Source organism: Citrus clementina, unplaced genomic scaffold (assembly GCF_000493195.1).
Source record: "Citrus clementina cultivar Clemenules unplaced genomic scaffold, Citrus_clementina_v1.0 scaffold_3, whole genome shotgun sequence".
Taxonomy (NCBI): Eukaryota; Viridiplantae; Streptophyta; class Magnoliopsida; order Sapindales; family Rutaceae; genus Citrus; species Citrus x clementina.
The window spans coordinates 25,445,955-25,467,500 of NW_006262339.1; the positions used below are offsets into that span (position 1 = coordinate 25,445,955).

Sequence of the window (21,546 nt, forward strand, 5' to 3'; positions counted from 1 at the left end):
GAGAAAACAAGAGGGGAATAATTTAATTTCTTCTTCCTCATGACTACTGCAGAGAGATCTGCCTTGCCTGGCTAGATGTTGATGACCATATGACACAAAGCTGTCAGAGACCTTTGTTTGCGCTATTGTGTTTAACTTTGATTCTAAGCTTCTTGTTACTTTTCCTTATTCTTTGATCTGATGCAACTTGTTTGCAACTTTCTATGCTAAGAATGCAAAGTTATTTTAAACTTACAAAATTACCAGGAACAGCTTATTTAGTATTAAAAGCTGCCCTCAGAATGACAACATTACCCTCAAACATACAGAGATGGGATTGGACAAGGACTCTTGAAAATGGAAGTTAAACCAAATTTCTAATAGTCACTTAAGAAAAAACCTAAATGTTTGCGCAGTTGCCCTTTTATTAGATATTTTGCTGGTTTTGGTTCTTTAGTTCAATTGGTTACAGTTGGAAGGTTGAAGCTTATAGCCAACACCAGACATTTGGAATGGAGTAATTTCCAAGTCAGGAATTGTCTCGGCTTTTTTGCCTCATGGTTTTATTGCCAATTTTCCACATTATTATATTCTCCCACCAAATTAATAGAATTGATTAAAGAACTGATTTAACGTCAATATTTAAGGGTTATGAACAACTTCATGTGTACAAGGTGGTTTAGGCACCAAATATTAAAAAATGATGAAAATTGCTCAATACGCAAATCAGCAAATCCAAGCAAAAGCCTTAACCATACACATTTCACTAGTTTTCTCTCACCCTGAAATCAAACTTCTTCCCACAAGCCATGGCAAATAGGCTTGCTAGCAACGTCACGCCTTTCATGTTTTCAAAATAACACCGCTAATTCCCTACAATCTGACCATCAATCATGGATGCAAATGCCCTTTATTTTGAATATTGTCATCTAGAAATACATGTGAGAAGCATACAGAATCCAGATTGTTTCTGATTCAGAACATTACGAAATGCTTTTTCAGTATCTGGGTGACGCGCAGGGAAAAGTATCCAGTATTGAAGCAGTGAACAAATTGCTTATCGTATTTTGGAATGCTAAGGCTAACCTTTTGCAGATCCCAAAACTGTCCATACAAAGGCTTCAGGTATCATGAAACTACAACAAAAGGCCACTTTCTCAAAAAGAAAATATGAGCGGAAAAAGGACTCTGTCCAACTCTTCTTGGTGAAACCACTACTTCAGGTGGTGCTCAAATAAAGATGCCATTTCAATCTGCAGCACAAACCAAAAATAACCATGAAAGAGCTGAATCAACTAGATAAAATATTAATCAAAGCAATTTTTTTTTTGTCTAGGAAATTATTTTGTCAGAAAAGACCAGCAAGAAAACAGTACTACACATGCATAAACCATCTGTTAATTAAAAAAATAATGCTGTACCGTACATCAGTGCAATTACTACTGGTACTTGCAATGCTAGGATTCATATCTTTTTAATCCAGGACTCTACATAATATATTTACTTCAACGAGTAGCACAATATCACAGATTTAGCAATTAAAATCCAATTGCATGATACTACTTAACAGTATTGATTTAACATCAACTTACAGCAGTCAAAGCTGCCTCAGCACCCTTATTCCCAGATTTACCACCAGCTCGATTCAAAGCCTGCAATTATCATCAAAAGACAACAGTTGCCGATTTTAATTGTTTGATGGCACGAAAAAGACCTAAATTAGTCACATTTCTGGTTTCATGGCATTATAGGTTACCTGGTCCATGTTATCGCAAGTCAGGACACCAAATATGCATGGAACACCTGTTGTACATTGGAAACAACTTCAGTCAGGAACAATGTATAACCAAAGATACAGATCAACAAAATGATGAGCTGCAATGATATGCTACAGCATAGTTTTCCCGCTGCCCAAAGGCAATTCTTCCAAGGGGATTCAGGTTTGAATTAATAATTCAGGAGGCCACTGGCAGGAACTAAGTAAAACCATACTTTGAAGCATCATCCAACAATATGATAATCTACAGGTATCAATAATTTCATTCTTTCACTGGTTTATCTGAATAATAACCCAAAAAAATAAAAATAAAAATAAAAATAAAACAATCAAGACCAAGAAAACAATTTTTTTTTTTGGCTCACATATGAGCCACCTCGCTAACAGGTATCATCGAAAAGACATACTAGAAGACACGAAACTTAAAGGGTCCAATGTTTGCCATAGACAGAAAATTAGAACAAAATACATCAATGGAATGGAAAGATGATAAAGCCAGCGAACATAGATATGGCATGATTCAAATATTAAGACAAGAACATAGATACAAAGAATAAAAACATGTATTGTAGCATTCTTCAATCAAGCTGAGATCATATCAGACCCAAAAAGCTAGATACAGATATTTCAACACTTGACATTTAAAGGGGTTGAAATGATAAAATTTAATCATATTCAGATAGTAGTTACCTCCCATTTGTCCCATATTCTAGTAAAGAAAATACAATCAATTCAACAACAGAAACCAAAAATGAAACAGTAACCTGAATTCATGCCAGCTGAAAGAACTCCGGATGCAGCAGAATTAGCTACAGCATCATAGTGAGTAGTATCACCTCTAACCTACTGACCAAAAAAAAAAAAAAATAGGGTTCATGGATTAGGTAAACATCAGCAATATTTACTTAAACAATAATCCTTCTTGATCCAAAAATATATACATAAAACAGAAGATATTTTATCCTGTTAACATAATTGTGGAGAAACCATACCACGGCACCAATACACAAAACTGCATTATACTTCCCAGACTTCCCTAGCTGTTGTGCAACAACACCAATTTCAAAACTACCAGGAACCCACACAACCTGGTGAGAAAGTGAAGAGAAGAATCATTACACATTAAAATCTTCTCATCTGAAAGACCAATTTAGAAACCAAATGCTCAAAAGCCTGCTTGCTTCGCAATGAATCATTCTAGAATTCCCAATAAACAAAATGGAATGCATAAGCAAACATTATATGAGGGTTCTAATTTACATTTATGGACTGTGTAGACGAGGCAAAAGAATAAAGCAAAGTCAATATAGCTACATCATTTTGATAAATATAAACAATAAAATGTACAAAATACTTGATAGAACCAAGTACAATAAAGAAGAGCTACATACATCAATGTTTTCTTCTTTAACTGAATACTTCTTGAAGGTCTCCAAAGCTCCCTCTAACAGTAGTTTTGTCACAAGCTCATTAAACCGTGCAACAACCTTGATGAGAACGAAAAAATAATTAATAACAAAAATGGCCCAGATGAGTATTAACATCATAAAAAGAAAAGGAAACAAATTCGGGTAAGACAAGTGAATTTGCATTGAAATCAAGAGAACAGACCAAAGCAAAACGGAGCCCCTCATTTTTTGTAAGGAATCCAGTCAAATGCCTCACAGCTTCCGTTTGTACAAACGATAAACGTTCCTTCCTCTCAATCGCAATCTGGGTTCCAAATCCTGAAACTTAGAAAGAAGTCAACAACAAAACAACGACCCATTCACTGGAGACCTAAAAAGAAATGGCAAAAAAAAAATGCAAAAAGAGACCTTTGAGTGAAGAAGAATGTGAAAAGGACATAGAAGTTGGTTTTGGAGAAAACCCATTAATGAATTGACGAGATGATGATGCGAGAGGAGAGTGATGAATTGTTGTTTTGAGGTTTAAAGCCATTTTTGTTCTGATAACAGCTCAGTGTCAGACTGAGACTTCAATCTGAGTTTTAAACCCTAGTGTTAGTAGAGTAGTTGGGTAACCGTAAAAGTAAAATGGGTTGAAAAAAACACGACCCAAAACCAAATGAGTTAACGCGGGTCGGGCTCGGGAAAAAGAGAGGGTTTTCTTTTTGGTTAATTTGCTTCCTCCTTTTTAGTCTTTACTAGCCAGCCACCGTTTAAAACTAGCAGCCGATTTTGTATTTTTTTAATCATTCTTATTACAAACCCTTTACAGAATTCTCTTTCTTTCTCAAGGTATGTAATCAAAATTTGATCTTCCACTGTAAAAATCTCAGCTTTTTATAATCCTTTCTAGTTGACGGGGAGGGATGTGATATGGCTTTTTTATGTGGAACAGATAATGGCATCTTTGCTCAAAGCTCCAACCAACAACACTTTGCAACTGCATAAGTTGGATTTGTTTACTGGAAGCAGCAGAATCAACAGACAGAGTAGTAATAGTGGTAATGGGAATGTTGCTTTCTCGAGAAAAAGATCTTTGGTGCCACCGGTTCTGTCAATGTCAGCAACAGGAGCATCAACTAAAGAACATTTGGAAACACCCATGTCCAAAAATTTGCATATTCCCATCATGGTATTATCTCATATTAACCTTCTACTGCTTTTATTTTCTTTTGGTATGCGATGAATTTTAAAATTTGTGACTTCAATCTTACAATTGGGGTAATAAAAGAATGTTTTAATAATCATTTCTTTTTCTTTTTTTGGAGGGGGAAAAAAGATCATTGAATTGATGTTGGATGGCTTGAATTGACTGAATTAGCCAAGTTTTAGTGATGTTGCTTAGTGACCCGGAGGGGAACTAACTAGAGTTAACAGATATGTTTTTTTCTATGATAATGGACATGAAGCTGTGGCTCCTTGGTTCTGATGCTAATCATATATTGCTTGCCCTTTGTAGCTGCATTGTCTTGCTTCTACCTGTTTAAGTGTTATTTGATTTTAATTGAACTTTTTGCACTTGTACAAGGATGGTAATGAAGTTTATTTATTTAATAATTATTATGTTAGTTTAGCTTTCTATGATGAGCAATAGTGTATATATTGTATGTGTTGATGATACACCTCATGCTTTATAATTTCATATCCATTATAGGTAAATAGTTGTACTGGAAAAATGGGGAAGGCTGTTATCAAGGCTGCAGATGCTGCAGGACTTGAGCTGGTTCCTGTATCATTTGGCACAGAAGAGGAATCTGGGCAAAAGGTGGAAGTGTGCGGGAAAGAGATCCAGGTTCATGGTCTTTCTGATAGGGAAAGTGTACTTGCATCTGTCTTTGATAAATACCCAAACATGATCGTTGTGGACTATACTGTGCCTGCTGCTGTGAATGGTAAGCAATTGTAGTGTTTGTCATTTGAAAAAGAAAAATGCATCTTAAATTTGAAAATTATATTCGGGCAAATAAATACTGGTATTTTGGTGATAGGAGCAATTATTTTTCCTTTTTTAAGATGTTTCAAGTGAGAAATTACTAGAATCTTTTGCCTAGAGAGATGGTGAATACTGAATAAATTGTGTTCGAAAAAAGGAGCAAAGCCACTGTCCCAAGTTTCTCTTCTTAATTATTTAAGTTCCTACTCAAATGCTCTAATTATAAGTTGTCATTCTGACTTATCAGTAGTATTAGGACCGTTGACCTTGTTTATTTTATAACTTTCTACCGGACCTTTAAGATAATACATAGTGGATAATTCAGCCCTCATTGAATTGCTAAGGTGCAGCAGAATGCTTCCTCTGCTGCATTTGCCTTGCTCCATATTTTTTTAATTTAATGAGGTTGCAAATAATGTAGGTAATGCAGAGCTATATTCCAAAGTTGGAGTGCCCTTTGTTATGGGAACCACTGGTGGAGACAGGGTCAGATTGCATGAGACAATAGAAAATTCAAATGTTTATGCTGTGATATCCCCACAAATGGGAAAACAAGTAATATGAATTGTACAACTTTAATCGAAAATAAAACTTAAACACATTTGATTGGTTGTATAAATATCCTAATAGTGTGTTGATTTGATAGGTTGTGGCATTCCTTGCAGCTATGGAAATAATGGCTGAGCAATTTCCTGGAGCCTTCTCCGGGTATTCTTTGCAGGTACTTTTGTTTCCTAATTTCTTCTTAGGGTTTATCTGATGCTATAATAATAATAATAGATGATGCATTTTTGTTCTTAGGTGTTGGAGTCCCATCAAGCTGGTAAATTGGACACATCTGGAACTGCCAAAGCTGTTATCTCATGCTTTCAGAAACTGGGGGTGTCTTTTGATATGGATCAGGTGTGTTCAAGGGCGTTTAAGCTGTTGTCTTTGAATCTTTCATATGTTATCTTTAGGCTTTGCTATTTGTTATTCAGGATTCCTACATATTGAAATATTGTGAATATAATAATCATAATGTGATAAAAATGAAATAATGCATAAGTTTTGTATGAATGCCACATAACAGGGATATAGACTTGGGTATTTGTTTGTTTCGTTTAAGTGTATTCAGGCATAGATGTTGACAGCCATGCTTTTGGCTCATATGTTTGGTGTGCACGCATGTCAGTGATTGTCAACTTAACGAAGAGTGAATAGATTAGCTATTTTGATGTTCTATTGATTGGTAGATTCTAATCTGAATCTTAAGCTCTATTCGGGAGTGCTGCACTGCCACAGCGCTCCCAAAGGAAGCTTTAGACTGCTATCGGCTTGGTAGACCTTGCTGGTTTTAGAACGTCTAAATTGTTTTGGCTGGTTTTATAATGTCTAATTTGTTTTGGCATTAATCCATCTTGTGAATGAATGTGCTTTTGTGTATGTCAAATTATCAATTAGAAACATTGTCATTTTAAAAGTATATTGAACTCTGTTGGATAACTCTTTCTTGGTTGAAGAAAATGCCTATTTTAAGTTAGTTTTGTCAATTTCCGATGTCTGTCTACCGGCCACAGCTTTGTTATCTTTCTAACAATAATTTTTTATTTCCTCTGTTGGTTTCATAATCCATAATCTTCCTGCCGTATTCATCAGATACAAATGATTCGGGATCCCAAGCAACAACTTGAGATGGTGGGAGTTCCAGAGGAGCATTTACCTGGTCATGCATTCCATATGTACCATTTGACATCACCTGATCAAACGTAATCCCAGGCATCCTAGTTTGTTCCCCCTCATTTTTGTCCGGTATATATTTTCATTTTCTTCTTTGTTAGATTTTAATCATAAATGACTTCTTTTTTTTCTGTCTTTTTCTCTCTTCGCAGAGTTTCTTTTGAATTTCAGCATAATGTTTGTGGGAGATCAATTTACGCAGAGGGGACTGTTGATGCTGTGCTTTTCCTTTCTAAGAAGGTGCTAATACTTTCACATCTCACATTTTATTTGCTCTTATTCCGTTGCTTCCAATGATAATATAACCTTTCATTATGTGAATATTGATATAGTTATAATCATTATCATTTATGCGCATGCTTAATTTGACCGTGCCATAACTTTGCTTTTATAGTATCCTTATCATTCGATGACAACAAATTAACTCGATAGTCTGACCGAAATTAAAATTGCAAAATTGCTTATGATCTTCTTACTTCTGTAAACATCCAAACATCGACCTTTATGATCTCAAGTTGTTTCGTCTTGAATTTCTTGTTGTGTGATTGCTTCTTACTCAATATTTTCATGCAAATCGTTGCGTAAAAACAGGTTCAGTTGAAGGCAGACAAGCGTATCTACAACATGATAGATGTCTTGCGAGAGGGAAACATGCGTTAAAATTTTGTTTTAGCTATGTTCCTTGTATTAGTATTTAGTACATTCTTCGCTCAACATTTTTGGGATTATGATGAAACGTGCAATGCAATTTTGGATTAGTAACTTTGGCCTCGCAATATTTTGTTGTCATATACTTTTACTGCTAATTCATGAGAACATGACAGACTAGTTATGAGTTGAAGCCCCACTTTTCGTTGCCATTGTTAAATATTTTTGTGCATGCATATAGATATCATTATTTATGGCAAAAAAAAAAAATAAACATTGACTTTTTTAATTTCATTGATAGATGTTACATGTGATATAAAATAATTTTACATCAATTAATTATAGACATGTAAACATATAATAAGTGTGAAATTGAAAAAAAAATATTTTGATAATTTATTGCCAACATATGAACAAAAAAGAGTTTTTATGGGATAAATAATAAAAGGAGATTCTGCTTATAAAAAGGACTCTTTATTAGTGTGTTGGATCATCAAGTAATAAAATTTTAGAATCATCAAGTAATAGAGTCTTCTATCTTCTTTCTTGTAAAAATCTTTCTCTTACAATAAAATTATTCTTTATATATTTTCTTATTTTTTATCGAATTATTGATAGAACTCAAAACTATGCGGTAATTGTATGGGTTTAGGCTATATATGGCACTATGGTTATGTGATTTTTAAGCTACAAATGAAGCCAAACAAAGATATTCTAAAAAATTCATTATTTTTTTCTTGATTTTAATATCTTTTTTTTTTAAAGAAAGGTATTCCGAAAATTCATTATTGTTTATTTTTTAGTTTTACTTCTGTAAAGTTATATATAAATTTCAATTTACTCAAAGATAATCTTACAATTTTTGAGAAAATGTAATAAGATTGAGACTCAGCTATAGTGCAACTGTGGTTCTAAATTGATGATGTCTTCACAAGAAGACAATATAATACTTAAATCAAACCTTATTAATTTTTATTATAATATTATGAAAATAAAAAATTTAATTTAATTTAAACTTTCAATCCTTTTTTTTTTGTTGGAAAAATTATAGATTCCCCTTTATATCCAAACTAAAATGGGCCATGACATTTACCCCCTTCAAATTAAAAAATGGTACACTTAAATCCCTTACACTAATAATTTAAGTTATTTTATAAACCGTAATCATCTATCAAAATGAAACATTATATATGTGTTATGAGCAATGTTGTATTTAATAAATTGAGTTAATTACCTAATTTAAGTAAGTTTTATTTATTTTTATTTTCATATTTTCTTAGCTTAAAAACTGAAAAATATAAAAATAAGATTAATATATAATCCATGATGAGATGAAAATGGAATAACATTAAATTATCTTATTATGGAATAAAACTTCAAAAGAAAATTCAGTATACAAATAGCTTATGTTTATACCAAAATTCTAAATACAAAAATATAGATTAGGTAATTAACTTAACTTATTACAAACGATATTATCATATTACATAAAAAAAAAAGCATTTTTACAGATGTTTGCTATTTGCAAAAATAAATTAAATTAATTAGGGGTAAAATGAGCTTTTTATTGTAAAATGACTTAAAAGGTCCATTGCTACCATAATGAGGTTAAGTGTAAGATCTTTAAATTTGAAAAGGATAAGTATCACAATTCATTTTGAGTTTGCGTATAAATATTTTTAATTTATATTTAAAGCAAAATCCATAATTTTTTGTCTTTTTTATTTTAATTTTCGGATAGGGCGAGACTATTTGAAATAATTTTTACATTTTTAATTTATAACTTTTTCCTTTTAGAGTGATGCCATTTCCACCCTTCGAAAATCTTATAAACCCCTTTTTCCACTTTACTTTTAAATATTCCTTCATACTTATTTATTAAAAAAGAAAAAGCCAATCTTAAATCTCTCCCGCTAAACATATTAATTTCCCCTCTCTATAAACTTTCTCATACAGTATTTTTATTTTGGTTTAGATTTCCTATCAAAATATATAAATTCATTTGTGCACTTCTAAATCACTATCCTTCCTTCTTATTTCTTAACAAAATTCCATAAGATGTTGACTTTCTCTCTCTAGAATGAATTTTAACATTCATTCTTCAAGTGAACTTTTTAAATTCAATATATTTTATTGCGTGAATTATTAAAATTTTTATTGCTTTTGGATTGTTCATAATTTAAAGTTCCGACACTTGTTCTACTATTAATTAAGACTCAAAGGAAAGCATTTATCGTTGTCGATGAATGAAAATGGGTTTTGCAAAGGTCACCTTTTGTTTTATAAAATTATTTCTAAGGTTAAAATCGTAAACATATATGATACGGGGTTTTAAAAGATATTTAAAGGGGTGTTAGAAGCTCAATTCGTTCTTGTATAAAGTTAAACTAGCGAACTTGCCCAAGTTTTAGTGGGCCGAAACCACTTACCACAACCAAGTTCCGATGACCGACCCGGCCCAGTTTACATCCCAACTTCAAGAGCAACTTTGATCTTCGAACTTCCGCTCAGCTTGGTGACTTGGTTTCGTTCAATTCAAGCAAAACGATGGAGAGCAGAGAAGATTTGAAGTCAATACTAGCGTACTTACCGGTGCTGGTTCGATCGAAGAATCTGTTTTGGCCATCAAAAGTGGTGGAAGCACTGAAAGAAATGGCGCAAGGGCCTGATCACAGCGGGGTCAATTCTGGGGAAGTTTTATTTGTTGCAATTCGTGATATGAGAAGCTCGCTCTCTCTCCTTCAACCTCTCGCCCCTTTTGCTTCTGAGGGTTACGCCCTCTTCTTCGATGAGGTAAAAGCTCTTAATATCATCTGGTTTTGCGTGTTTTTTGTCAGTTCGTTGAAGTCTCTGTGTTTGTATTTTGGTTCTGAAGTTGAAACTTGAGTGTTTCGGTTTAATAGGCATGGCTTTCACTTGATTGTAGAACTAGAAATAAGAAACCATTTGCTTGTTTATTACTACATGAAGAAAGATTGTTTGCTGTGCTCGTGAGCTCCAGCCTAGTAATCTGCAGTTGGTGTGGAATGAAATCACTAGCTCTCAATTTAAAAATTATCCGTTAAATACAAATCAGTGTCTGCATACACTGTAGCTGCTGCGCTTTCAGAATTAAGTAGAAGCTCAACAGTGAAAACAATACCCTGAGTTGTTTCTTACTTTCTAGTGTGTTTCTTTCCCTCTCAGATGTATTTGATCAATTTGATCGACTGCAAATTTAAACTGAGGGAATGTTAAGGACAGCTTGAGTCTCTTTATTGATTTCATTACTTTTAGTAAAATACTGCTATTTAGTAAATGTGCCTACTCTCACAATTACCATAAAGATGTAAATATCATTGACGCTTAATTAAGAGGATTTATGCAGCTGATTTCCCGGGCAGAGGCGGCAGAGTGGTTTGGAGAGGTTCTCCCAGCACTGGCAAATCTTCTCTTGCAGTTGCCCGCTCTGTTGGAAAGTCACTATCAAAATGCGGATGATATTCTTGGTAAATATGGCTTCAAAACTGGTCTCCACTTATTGGGTTCACAAGAAGGAGGCATGGTGTTCCTTAGCCAGGTATCCATGTGTTTAGTTGGTCAGTAGTAAGGCCTTATATCCCCCATGTTTGCAGGATTTATAAAATTCTTATGTGCCATTTATGTTAAAATAGATGAGGAACAATGACCCACAGGGTAACCTATTTTAGCTGTGCTGAAGATTAAAATGATTTTAATATGATGTGATCTGCTCGCATGGCTAGCTAGAGATGGTTCTTTTTTTTTGTTCCCCTTTTTTGTACTGTTGATAGCCTGTGAGTGGCTTGAACAGCAACTTACTTATCAATAAATTAGAGAAGAATCAGAAATTGGTACTATTGGACAGGATGCTGGATGTGGTACAATCTCTAAAAATTATAATGATGGGACACGAAAGATGACCCACCTCCGTAGATTCACAACTAATTCTCTCTTCTCTTTCAATCTCTCTCTCTCTCTCTCTCACACATTTATTTTTTCCCTGCTTAAATACTCAATAATTTCTGATAGCATCAATGTTGCTTTTCAGGAATTGATTGCTGCTCTTCTTGCATGTGCTTTCTTTTGCTTGTTCCCAGCCAGTAATAGAGGTGCAAATCATCTTCCGACCATCAACTTTGATGAATTGTTTGCGTATGTGACCTCTTAAGCTATATTCTGTGGACCTTTGAACTGTTTTATTCATCCATGGTAGAAAAATCATAATGAGGTAGGGTATTGCAATATGATTCTTGTTTCTACTTGTTTAGCTTTGCATTGCGTTATGTCTAAAACTTCTCACACTGGGAACCAAAGTTTGAAAGTAATTGCAACTGTGTTAGTATCATTGTTATGCATCATTTCAAATAAATAAATAGGAAGATTCAAGCTTGCTTAATCAATGAATTGGCAAGTTTGGTTTTCGGTGTTTCTTGGCGAGAGAGTGATAATATTTTTTTTTTCCGTCTTTGTAGATATATGCACTTCTGTCAGTAGGATTGTGTTAAATCGTTGCTTTTAGTGAAAGACTGAACTTGCTTTTGTTCTTCCTACTAGTGATTGCTGGTAACAATTGGAAGGAAAAGACAATTTGGCTGTATTTTGCTAGACATGATCTCAAATAAATTTTTTGTTGAGGGCAAACCTGGATGCAGTAAACATTGTCGTGTAAGAAAGCAAACTTTTAGGAGCCTCTAGACCACATAGACTAAGAGAAATATCTTGTAGCAACAATATCTCTTGTGCTTCCAAAATGAAGTATGTGTGTCACTATTTTCCCCAAATAGTTGCTGTAGTGGAGGCTTGGATGCTTCTAGGTATCTTGACAGCTAGGGGAAATCTGAATGATGCATGCGCAAAGGGTTCCTTAAATGCAAAACCTGAGCTGATTGTTTTAATGTCTCATTGTGACCTATTGCTATTAATTAGCATAAACGGTTAGTGCAGTAATTACTATGTTCCTTTTATGGTTGATCTGATTGCATGATTTTCTGGTTTTATCCATGAAATCAATTTTCTACTTCTTCTATTTTCTTTTCTTTGCTTTTATTTTTTATTTTATTTTATTTTTTATAATAGTAAATGTCATATACAAATTTCTATGTTTTCCTGAACCCACTACATTAATCACGTCAATTGCATTCTTCAGGAGTCTATATGAAGGTTATAGTCAAAAGCAGGAAAATAAATTAAAGTGCATTGTACATTATTTCAAGAGGATATGCTCCTGCATGCCTGTTGGCTTTGTCTCTTTTGAGCGGAAAGTTCTTCCTCAGGACCGCCATCCTTTATTCACGTCTTATCCTGAAGCTGATTTTTGGAGCAAATCTGTGCTGCCCCTCTGTGCTTTTGAGGTAATTCAATTTAAATTTAAATATTTGCTACTGTAAAAGTTGAATTCAATTTATCTAATGTCATATTTCTGCTGTAGATAAGAAAATTTTGTATTTGTAGGTTCATAGTCTAGGCTTCATAGAAGATCAATCCGCCAATGCTCTTGAAGTAGATTTTGCAAACAAATATATTGGGGGTGGTGCTCTTCATAGGGGCTGTTTGCAGGTACTATTTTTTGTTAACAATTTTACTGTGACTTCCTTAGTGGTTCATACTTAAATTAGGTATTTTTTATCGCCTATTCTTAAATATATTGTTCCCTGTTTGTGTTACTTCTGCATGAATGCCTTCTCATTTAAATTGCTTTCCTTATTTCCCTCCGCCTACGTCATGTGGATCATTAGCTTCTTGAAATATCACTCAACATAGAATATTTAAATCCTAATTTTATTTGTTGTCAATGCCACTTTATGTAGGAAGAGATTCGTTTCATGATCAATCCAGAATTAATTGCTGGGATGCTTTTCTTGCCTTCCATGGCAGATAACGAGGCTATAGAAATAGTTGGTGCTGAACGATTCTGTGATTATAAGGGGTGAGTCTAAGGCAGTAAATCCGAAAATCCAGGACTTTGAGTCATTGGGGACATAGATACACAATACGTTGCTGAACCTAATTTTATGTATTTCTTTTATGTACATGACTTGACTTATGCTGTGGTTGATTTCTGATTATAATATCGTCTTGAAGTTGTGTAGGTATGCATCGTCATTTCGTTTTGCGGGTGATCATGCAGACAAAAGGCATTTTGACAGTTTTGGAAGACGTATAACCAGGATCGTTGCTATTGATGCATTATGCAGCCCTGGGATGAAACAATATGCACTAAAATACCTTCTTCGGTATGTAAAATTTGCTTTGGAACGCCTCAAGTACACCTATTAGAGAATAGACATGTACACTTAATGTAGTTCAAATGGAAATCTTCATCTGGATTTCTATTACAAGAATTTAATAGGTTGCTGTACTCTCGTAGTCTTGTCCTATCACTGATCCACAAATACGGAATGATCTTACAAAGATCAGCCAGTGGCTTTATTCTGTATTTTGCAGCCAGGGATATATAAGTATAATAAGGCTTTGTGGTTCCATGGATTAGTTAATCAAAGTTGACATTTTTTTTTGCACCAGGGGCGTTTTTGATGTTAGAGATTGTCTTCACTCAACTTGTTTCTCTTGACAGGGAGACAAATAAGGCCTTCTGTGGGTTCATTGATCAATCAAAATATTGCCAATACAAGGGTTTATTTCAAGTCAAAGGACTTCATGAAGCTCATCTTTATCCAGATGAGAATGACCACACATCAAGGAATCATCTCGAGGTGCAAATTATTTTCTTGAATTTTTTGTCTGGTGATACAATGGTTAATTGAAAATCGTATATCAGAATGTCAAAAGGCTGATTTCTGATGCAGTATTATTTGAAGTGTTTGTAATTTAGAATAATTTGAACTTCTTCTTAACCCCTTAACTCAGAAGACTAAATTTTCTTTGTAAAATAGTTAAATGAGGCTTCCTCAACTACTGTTGAAACAAATCAAGGAGCTTCTGTAAGTCTACCAGCACTTGGAAATTCTGATGGGGAGGGTAAAGATTTGCCAGGGATTGCTACTGGGAACTGGGGATGTGGTGCTTTCGGCGGTGATCCTGAACTAAAGGCTATAATTCAGTGGCTTGCTGCTTCTCAGGTAGTTATTCTGCATAAGTCTGCCATGAATTTCATTTGAATACTGTTAAAAGTTGCTGTACAAATGCTTGCACGCACACAACTAAATCGCACGATGCATATCTTCTCTCGGGTGGAGATGCTGTTGGACCAAAAGTAATTGTGTTGGAAGTTTGTAACATGTGAACTTAGGATTTCTCAAGGGTTTAATATATTAATGTGGAGATACTATTATTTATTTGAAATAATAATAGAGAAACATGTTCTCCTGTCGCTCATTTCTTGTTGTGACTTGATTCAGGCATCGAGACCTTTCATTTTATACTACACATTTGGCATCGATGCATTGCAAAACCTAGATCAGGTACTCATACCAATCCTCCACGGTGCATCCTGGTCTTCCTGTATTGTTTGCTCCTGCTATTTCCGAATCTTGGGTGCGCATATCGCATCACATTCTCATCCGAGTTGATGATCTTGTTTTGCAGATTACGCAGTGGATTCTGTCGCATGAATGGACAGTCGGAGACCTTTGGAATATGATGGTGGAGTACTCATCCCAAAGATTGAATGGACGAACCGATCTTGGCTTCTTTGCTTGGCTTCTTCCATCCTTAACTTCCCATGAATTGTCAAATACAAATTAAGATTGTATACATGAATCATGCAACACGCAAATTGTTAACAGTTATATAGGTAAAATAGGTTATTTTGTTAAGCCTTTTAATAACCAATAAGATTCGTAGTATTTTCCCAGCATCAGATTTCAACGACCTTACGAAATGAAATATATAAATATTTTTGGTTTGGTTCGAGTAGGATTCGTGAACCCAACTGGTTAATTCCGGTTGATGCATACAATTGTCGCAATCTTGTTCACTGTATTTAATTTGCAACGGTAGGCCTGCCCTCACCAAATAACTTACTCACAAGTCATTAAAAAAACGAATAAAAAAATTAATAGTAATTGGTAAATACTAAATAGTAAATACTCAAAATGTAACTTCCTCACAAAAATTTCTGAAGAAAGGAAAAAAATCAAATCGAAAGAAATTGTGAAACCCGTTGCAGCCACAGACCGGCTCGTCGCCTCCGGCGGCCTAGCCTTCCGTGAAAATAGAGTAAGTAATCTTTTGCTCTCCTTCTACTCTCTACTGGCACCAGATTCATACACGGATATTGGCAAAATAAAAAATTTTCCCCCTTTTGGCAGACTTGAGTATTCTCTTTACCTGAACATCAGTAATGGAAAGAATAAAATTTTTATTGATTTATTATTACAGGGGATGGAAGAGTATAAATTATAGGATCTTTTCTCTGTTGTTGTTAAATTTCTGACAGTTTTGCTAACTATCAATATGAGTTTTATGAAAGACCCATTATTAACCTAACTGAAAAAATGCTTTCTTCTCAGCTTTAACACTGTGTTTAATATATATTTCAGGTTGGTTGATAACTTTCACGATGAATAAATCAAAATCACGTAAAGTGGGTAAGTTAAATAAAAGAGATAGGATTAGTCGGATGCCCGATTCAATCCTTTGCCATATTCTCTCATTTCTGCCCACAGAACCTGCTGTTCAAACTAGCATTTTATCATCAAGATGGAAGCTGGTTTGGACTTCTCTTCCCAATCTTGTGTTCGACGACAAGTTTTGCTACAGAAGTGGTGGTACTTCAGTTAATAATCGGTTGACTAGGTTTGAGAATTTTGTCAACAGGATGCTTTTGTCCAACTCGGTAAACATTAACAAGTTTTCCCTTCATTGTCGGAAGCTTAGGTATTTGTCTTGTTTGAAATTTTGGGTTGCACTTGCAATTATGCGAAATGTTCGTGAGATTGAAGTTTATCTTCCGTTTGGCAATCCATTTGAAGAGGGTTACAAGCCTGCTGAGCTACCTGACTGCATCTACAATTCTGAAACACTTGAAATTTTGAAACTAGAAACAGATTTTCTATACAAGAGCCCTTCCTCTGGGATTTGTTTTCCAAGGGTCAAGAAATTTCATGTTGAAATACATAAGCCCAACATGCCTGACTTTTCTATCTGTCCTGTACTTGAAGATTTGTCAATTGTTGCATACTTGCTAACTAATGATTGGAAGGCCAATATTAGTATTTCGTCTCAAACTATAAAGAGGTTAAACTTGTTGATAGAGAGATATATGGGTTTCAGTAATGAGCACCAGGTTATGATTGAGGCTCCAAAACTAGAACATCTCTTCATTAAAGATCATACATTGGTATCTTATCTGGTCCATGAAGTACATTCATTATGTGATGCACACATTGAGATTAACTATTCAGGGGAACGTGATCATCCGAGTCAAGCTGATCGTGCACTACAGCTTCTCAAAAAGCTCTCAAATCTTCAGTCTCTATACTTATGTGATGGCACCATATATGTAAGTTATCTGTCTGCTTTATGTTATGCATATTTTAAACTTTAATATTCTTCTTACTTCCTCTTTTTTGTTTTTAATATGATTATGTTACATAGTTACATATTTTTCTGGTAATGTGTAATAAAAGTTATTTTGGAACTCATTGGTGGAACAATTTCAATTCCTCAAGTTAATAGTCGCTAGAAATTTTAATTATTGTCTTTGTCTCAATGAAAGGCACTTGGTGAAGCCTATCAGTATTTGTATGATGCTCGTCAATATTTCCTTCCCACATTTTCCAACTTGTCTTTCTTGGAAGTGAGGACTCGAGAATATGGAGGGTGGATTCTTCCGATCATCTTCAGTTGTTCGCCTAACTTGGAAACTTTTGTCTGGATGATGGTGAGGATGTGATAAACTATTTAAATAAAGGGTATTTAAGTTGTTTTTATATTTATTTCTTTGTAATCAGGCCACAGATGACCCTGAAGACGATGTAGAAGTTGAGTGGATAGAACCGCAGTTCGTGCCCTACTGTTTGCAGTTTAATGTCAAGAAGATTGAAATTCTGTATCACGATGATGATCCATTGGAACCAGTCAAGTATTTATTGAAGAATTGTGGAGTTTTGGATAGAATGATCTTTAGATATGTTGGAGAATCTTCCAATGAACTTTGCAAGGAATTATTAATGTTTCCAAGAGGTTCAAAGACTTGTGAGGTTGAATTTCATGGAAAGTATAGGGATTGAGCGACTTGGTTATTTTGAATTGGTGATTTTGGTCGGGTGATGCTGTAAAAATTGCTGGTGATTTGCATCAGAACTCTATTGTAGATGATAAAAATATGATTTCTTTTGTAATGTAAATGCATTGTTTACTGTGCCATTTTTTTTCTTTTTTTTCCCTAAAAAAATCTTTTTGAAGCTTCTATTAATTTTTTTAACGGTTTTGCCTAAAAAGGATATATCATTTTATTGAATATTTGAGTCTCATGGCATGGACTAAAATTTTCGTCTCACATTTAGAAATGAAACCTTCTTTTTTTTTTTTTTCAGTTGATAATCTCTAACTACATTGAAAATAGCTTACCAAACTAGAGACAGAAGAAAATCTCTGACGAAACACTTAACATTGATATTTAAAACATTTTAAGTCAAAATTGAAAATCTGTATCACAGAAATTTCGACTTATTTTAATTTTATAAATTTTTGTGTCAATTAGGCATGACTAGTATGATTTTTTTAGCCATCCTTTATTCACGTCTTATCTTGAAGCTGACTTTTGGAGCAAATCCGTGCTGCCTCTCTGTGCTTTTGAGGTAATTCAATTTAAATTTAAATATTTGCTACTGTAAAAGTTGAATTCAATTTATCTAATGTCATACTTCTGCTGTAGATAAGAAAATTTTGTATTTGTAGGTTCGTAGTGTAGGCTTCATAGAAGATCAATCCGCTGATGCTCTTGAAGTAGATTTTGCAAACAAATATATTGGGCGTGGTGCTCTTCATAGGGGCTGTGTGCACGTAATATTTTTTGTTAACAATTTCACTGTGACTTCCTTAGTGGTCCATACTTAAATTAGGTCTTTTCCTTCACCTATTCTTAAATATATTGTTCCATGTATTTGTTACTTCTGCATGAATGCCTTCTCATTTAAATTGCTTTCCTTATTTCCCTTTGCCTATGTCATGTGGATCATTAGGGTCTTGAAATATCACTCAACATAAAATATTTAAATCCTAATTTTATTTGTTGTCAATGCCATTTTATCTAGGAAGAGATTCGTTTCATGATCAATCCGGAGTTAATTGCTGGGATGCTTTTCTTGGCTTCCATGGGTGATAACGAGGCTATAGAAATAGTTGGTGCTGAAAGATTCTGTGATTACAAGGGGTGAGTCTAATGCAGTAAATCAGAAAATCCAAGACTTGAGTCACTGGGGACATAGATACACAATAGGTTGCTGAATCTAACTTTATGTATTTCTTTTATGTACATGCCTTGACTTATGCTGTGGTTGATTTCTGATTATAATATCATCTTGAAGTTGTGTAGGTATACTTCGTCATTTCGTTTTGCGGGTGATCCTGCAGACAAAAAGCATTTTGACAGTTTTGGAAGACGTAAAACCAGGATCATTGCTATAGATGCATTATGCTGGCCTGGGATGAAACAATATGCATTAAAATACCTTCTTCGGTGTGTAAAATTTGCTTTGGAGAACCTCGAGAACACTGAGAACTATTAGAAAATAAATGTGTTTGCTTAATGTAGTTCAAAGGGATAATCATTTTCAAATCTTCATCTGGATTTCTATGACATGAATTTAATAGGTTGCTGTACTGCTCATAGTCTTGTCCTATCACTGATCTACAAATATGGAATGATCTTACAAAGATCAGCCAGTGGCTTTATTCTATATTTTGCGGCCTAGGATATATATAGTATAATAAGGCGTTGTTGTTCCATGGACTAGTTAATCAAAATTAACGTCATTTTTGGTTGTTTTTTTTTTTTGGGGGGGGGGGGTTAGTGATTGTCTTCGCTCAACTTGTTTCTCTTGATAGGGAGACAAATAAGGCCTTCTGTGGGTTCATTGATCAATAAAATATTGCCAGTACAAGGGTTTATTTCAAGGCAAAGGACTTCATGAAGCTCATCTTTATCCAGATGAAAATGACCACATATCGAGGAATCATCTCGAGGTGCAAATTGTTTTCTTGAACTTTTTGTCTGGTAATATAATCGTTAAAATCATATATCAGAATGTCAAAAAGATTCTTTCTGATGCATTATTATTTGAAGCGTTTGTAATTCTCAGAAGACTAAATTTTCTTTGTAATATAGTTCAATGAAGCTTCCTTATTTACTGTTGAAACAAATCAAGGAGCTTATGTAAATCAGCCAGCACTCAAAAATTCTGATGGGAAGAGTATTCAGCATTGGGATAGTAAAGATTTGCCAGGGATTGCTACTGGGAATTGGGGATGTTGTGCTTTCAGGGGTGATCCTGAACTAAAGACTATAATTTAGTGGCTTGCTGCTTCTCAGGTAGTTATTCTCATCTGAATACTGTTAAAAGTTGCTACACAGACGCTCACACACACACAACTTAATTGCACGAAGCATATCTTCTCTCCGGTGGAAATGTTGTTGGACCATAAGTAATTGTGTTGGAAGTTTCTAGCGTGTGAATGGAGGATCTCTCAAGGGTTTTATATATTAATGTGGAGATATTGTTATTATTTGTTTGAAATAAAGCAGAGGAACATCTTCTCTTGTCGCTCATTTCCTGTTTCTCTTTGATTTAGGCATTGCGACCTTTCGTTTTATACTACACATTTGGCATCGAGGCATTGCAGAACTTAGATCAGGTACTCGTTCCAATCCTTCCATCATCAGCACTTGTGAATGTATTATCATTATGAATCCTCCACGCTGCATCTAGGTCTTCCACGTATTGTTTGCTCCTGTTCTTTCTGAATCTTGGACACGCATATCGCATCACATTCTCATATGAATTGATGATCTGGTGGTGCAGATTGCGCAGTGGATTCTGTCGCATGAATGGACGGTCGGGACCTTTGGAGTATAACGGTGGAGTACTCTTCCCAAAAATTGAATGGACGAACCGATCTTGGCTTCTTTGCTTGGCTCCTCCCATCCTTAGCTTCCCATAACTTGTCTAATACAAATAAAGATTGTGTACATGAAACATGCAAATTTTTTAACAGTTACATATGTAAATTAAACATGTAAATTGCTGTGCAACGTTATCAGTAATTAAATTTGAGTTTAGAATTTTGTTTAGAAAAAGACCATTATTGTCATCTTTTCTCAATAAAATTTGTATATAAATAAAAGACCGTTATTGTCATTTCAAAAAAAAAAAAAAAAAAAAAACCACGCCCGTATATAAAAAAATTAATGCTCTCCAAGAATTATAGATCAACTAATGAAGGGAAAAATCATCAATTTAATTTTTAGTATTTAAATTTATTAATGTTAACAGAATTGGAGTGTCATCAGCGTGTTTATTTTTTAATAAATGTTGAAATAAATATATCTTAAGTGACATTAATTTTATTTTTTAATAATTATATTAAAAAATAATGTTAAATTTTCTAAAATTTAAAAGTTTTATATTTAAAATTCTTTTAAATATTTTCTAAATATATTATATAAATTAAACTAAAGAAGTTAGTACAATATAATATAATTAAAAATTAATACAATAAAATATAGCATCAAAAGTTATACAATATTATTATAAAATAATACTAATTAAATACAGAATAATATAATATATTTATATTAAAATAATGTAATACAACATAACATGATAAGGTGTGTTAAATGCACCCTTAGTATATAGTATATGCAATTGTTGAAATCGTATTCACCGTGTTTAATTTGCAATTGTAAGGCTGCCCACACCGGATAACTTACTTATTAAGACAAAAAAGAAAGGGTAATTTTTAAAAACCTCTCCTGAGGTTTGGGTTTGTTGCAAGTAGATGGCGAGAATTGGTTTATTTGTAAAAAACCCTCTACCGTCAGCTAATTTTAACATTGACCATTAGTTGACCGTGCAAAG

The 21,546-nt window shown here is 34.1% G+C and overlaps 4 protein-coding genes and 1 pseudogene across 6 annotated transcripts; 4 read left to right on the forward strand and 1 right to left on the reverse strand.

Annotated features, from left to right (window-relative positions):
• Nucleotides 1-751: 751 nt before the first annotated feature.
• On the reverse strand, nt 752-3,772 carry LOC18048778 (6,7-dimethyl-8-ribityllumazine synthase, chloroplastic). Its single transcript, XM_006441947.2, has 8 exons — nt 3,574-3,772; nt 3,368-3,483; nt 3,148-3,243; nt 2,749-2,844; nt 2,521-2,599; nt 1,736-1,782; nt 1,572-1,631; nt 752-1,232 (listed from the first exon to the last, which is right to left on the reverse strand). The coding sequence occupies exons 1-8, from the start codon at nt 3,695-3,697 to the stop codon at nt 1,194-1,196; spliced, it is 657 nt and encodes a 218-aa protein (XP_006442010.1). The 5' UTR covers nt 3,698-3,772; the 3' UTR covers nt 752-1,193.
• Nucleotides 3,773-3,889: 117 nt separating this feature from the next.
• On the forward strand, nt 3,890-7,704 carry LOC18046244 (4-hydroxy-tetrahydrodipicolinate reductase 1, chloroplastic). 2 transcript variants are annotated; one of them, XM_006441949.2, is made up of 9 exons: nt 3,890-3,996; nt 4,100-4,336; nt 4,859-5,096; nt 5,559-5,692; nt 5,784-5,858; nt 5,939-6,040; nt 6,776-6,885; nt 7,009-7,096; nt 7,448-7,704. In XM_006441949.2, the coding sequence occupies exons 2-9, from the start codon at nt 4,103-4,105 to the stop codon at nt 7,514-7,516; spliced, it is 1,050 nt and encodes a 349-aa protein (XP_006442012.1). In that variant the 5' UTR covers nt 3,890-3,996; nt 4,100-4,102; the 3' UTR covers nt 7,517-7,704. The 2 variants fall into 2 exon arrangements, with proteins under 2 accessions (XP_006442012.1, XP_024045259.1); XM_024189491.1 differs by lacking the exon at nt 3,890-3,996 and having other exon boundaries at nt 4,005-4,336.
• Nucleotides 7,705-9,991: 2,287 nt separating this feature from the next.
• Nucleotides 9,992-15,326, forward strand: LOC18046245 (poly(ADP-ribose) glycohydrolase 1). Of its 2 annotated transcripts, none has more exons than XM_006441951.2 (11): nt 9,992-10,297; nt 10,872-11,063; nt 11,553-11,656; nt 12,651-12,855; nt 12,956-13,060; nt 13,312-13,430; nt 13,594-13,737; nt 14,079-14,217; nt 14,398-14,583; nt 14,863-14,925; nt 15,050-15,326. In XM_006441951.2, exons 1-11 carry the CDS (start codon nt 10,052-10,054, stop codon nt 15,206-15,208), a joined length of 1,662 nt encoding a protein of 553 aa, XP_006442014.1. In that variant the 5' UTR covers nt 9,992-10,051; the 3' UTR covers nt 15,209-15,326. The 2 variants fall into 2 exon arrangements, with proteins under 2 accessions (XP_006442014.1, XP_024045576.1); XM_024189808.1 differs by having other exon boundaries at nt 10,212-10,297; nt 10,859-11,063.
• A 243-nt stretch (nt 15,327-15,569) lies between these two features.
• Nucleotides 15,570-17,833, forward strand: LOC18046246 (F-box/FBD/LRR-repeat protein At5g22700). Its single transcript, XM_006441953.2, has 4 exons — nt 15,570-15,682; nt 16,006-16,967; nt 17,184-17,348; nt 17,419-17,833. The coding sequence occupies exons 2-4, from the start codon at nt 16,026-16,028 to the stop codon at nt 17,695-17,697; spliced, it is 1,386 nt and encodes a 461-aa protein (XP_006442016.1). The 5' UTR covers nt 15,570-15,682; nt 16,006-16,025; the 3' UTR covers nt 17,698-17,833.
• LOC112099767 lies at nt 17,793-20,744 on the forward strand (annotated as a pseudogene).
• Nucleotides 20,745-21,546: the final 802 nt, after the last annotated feature.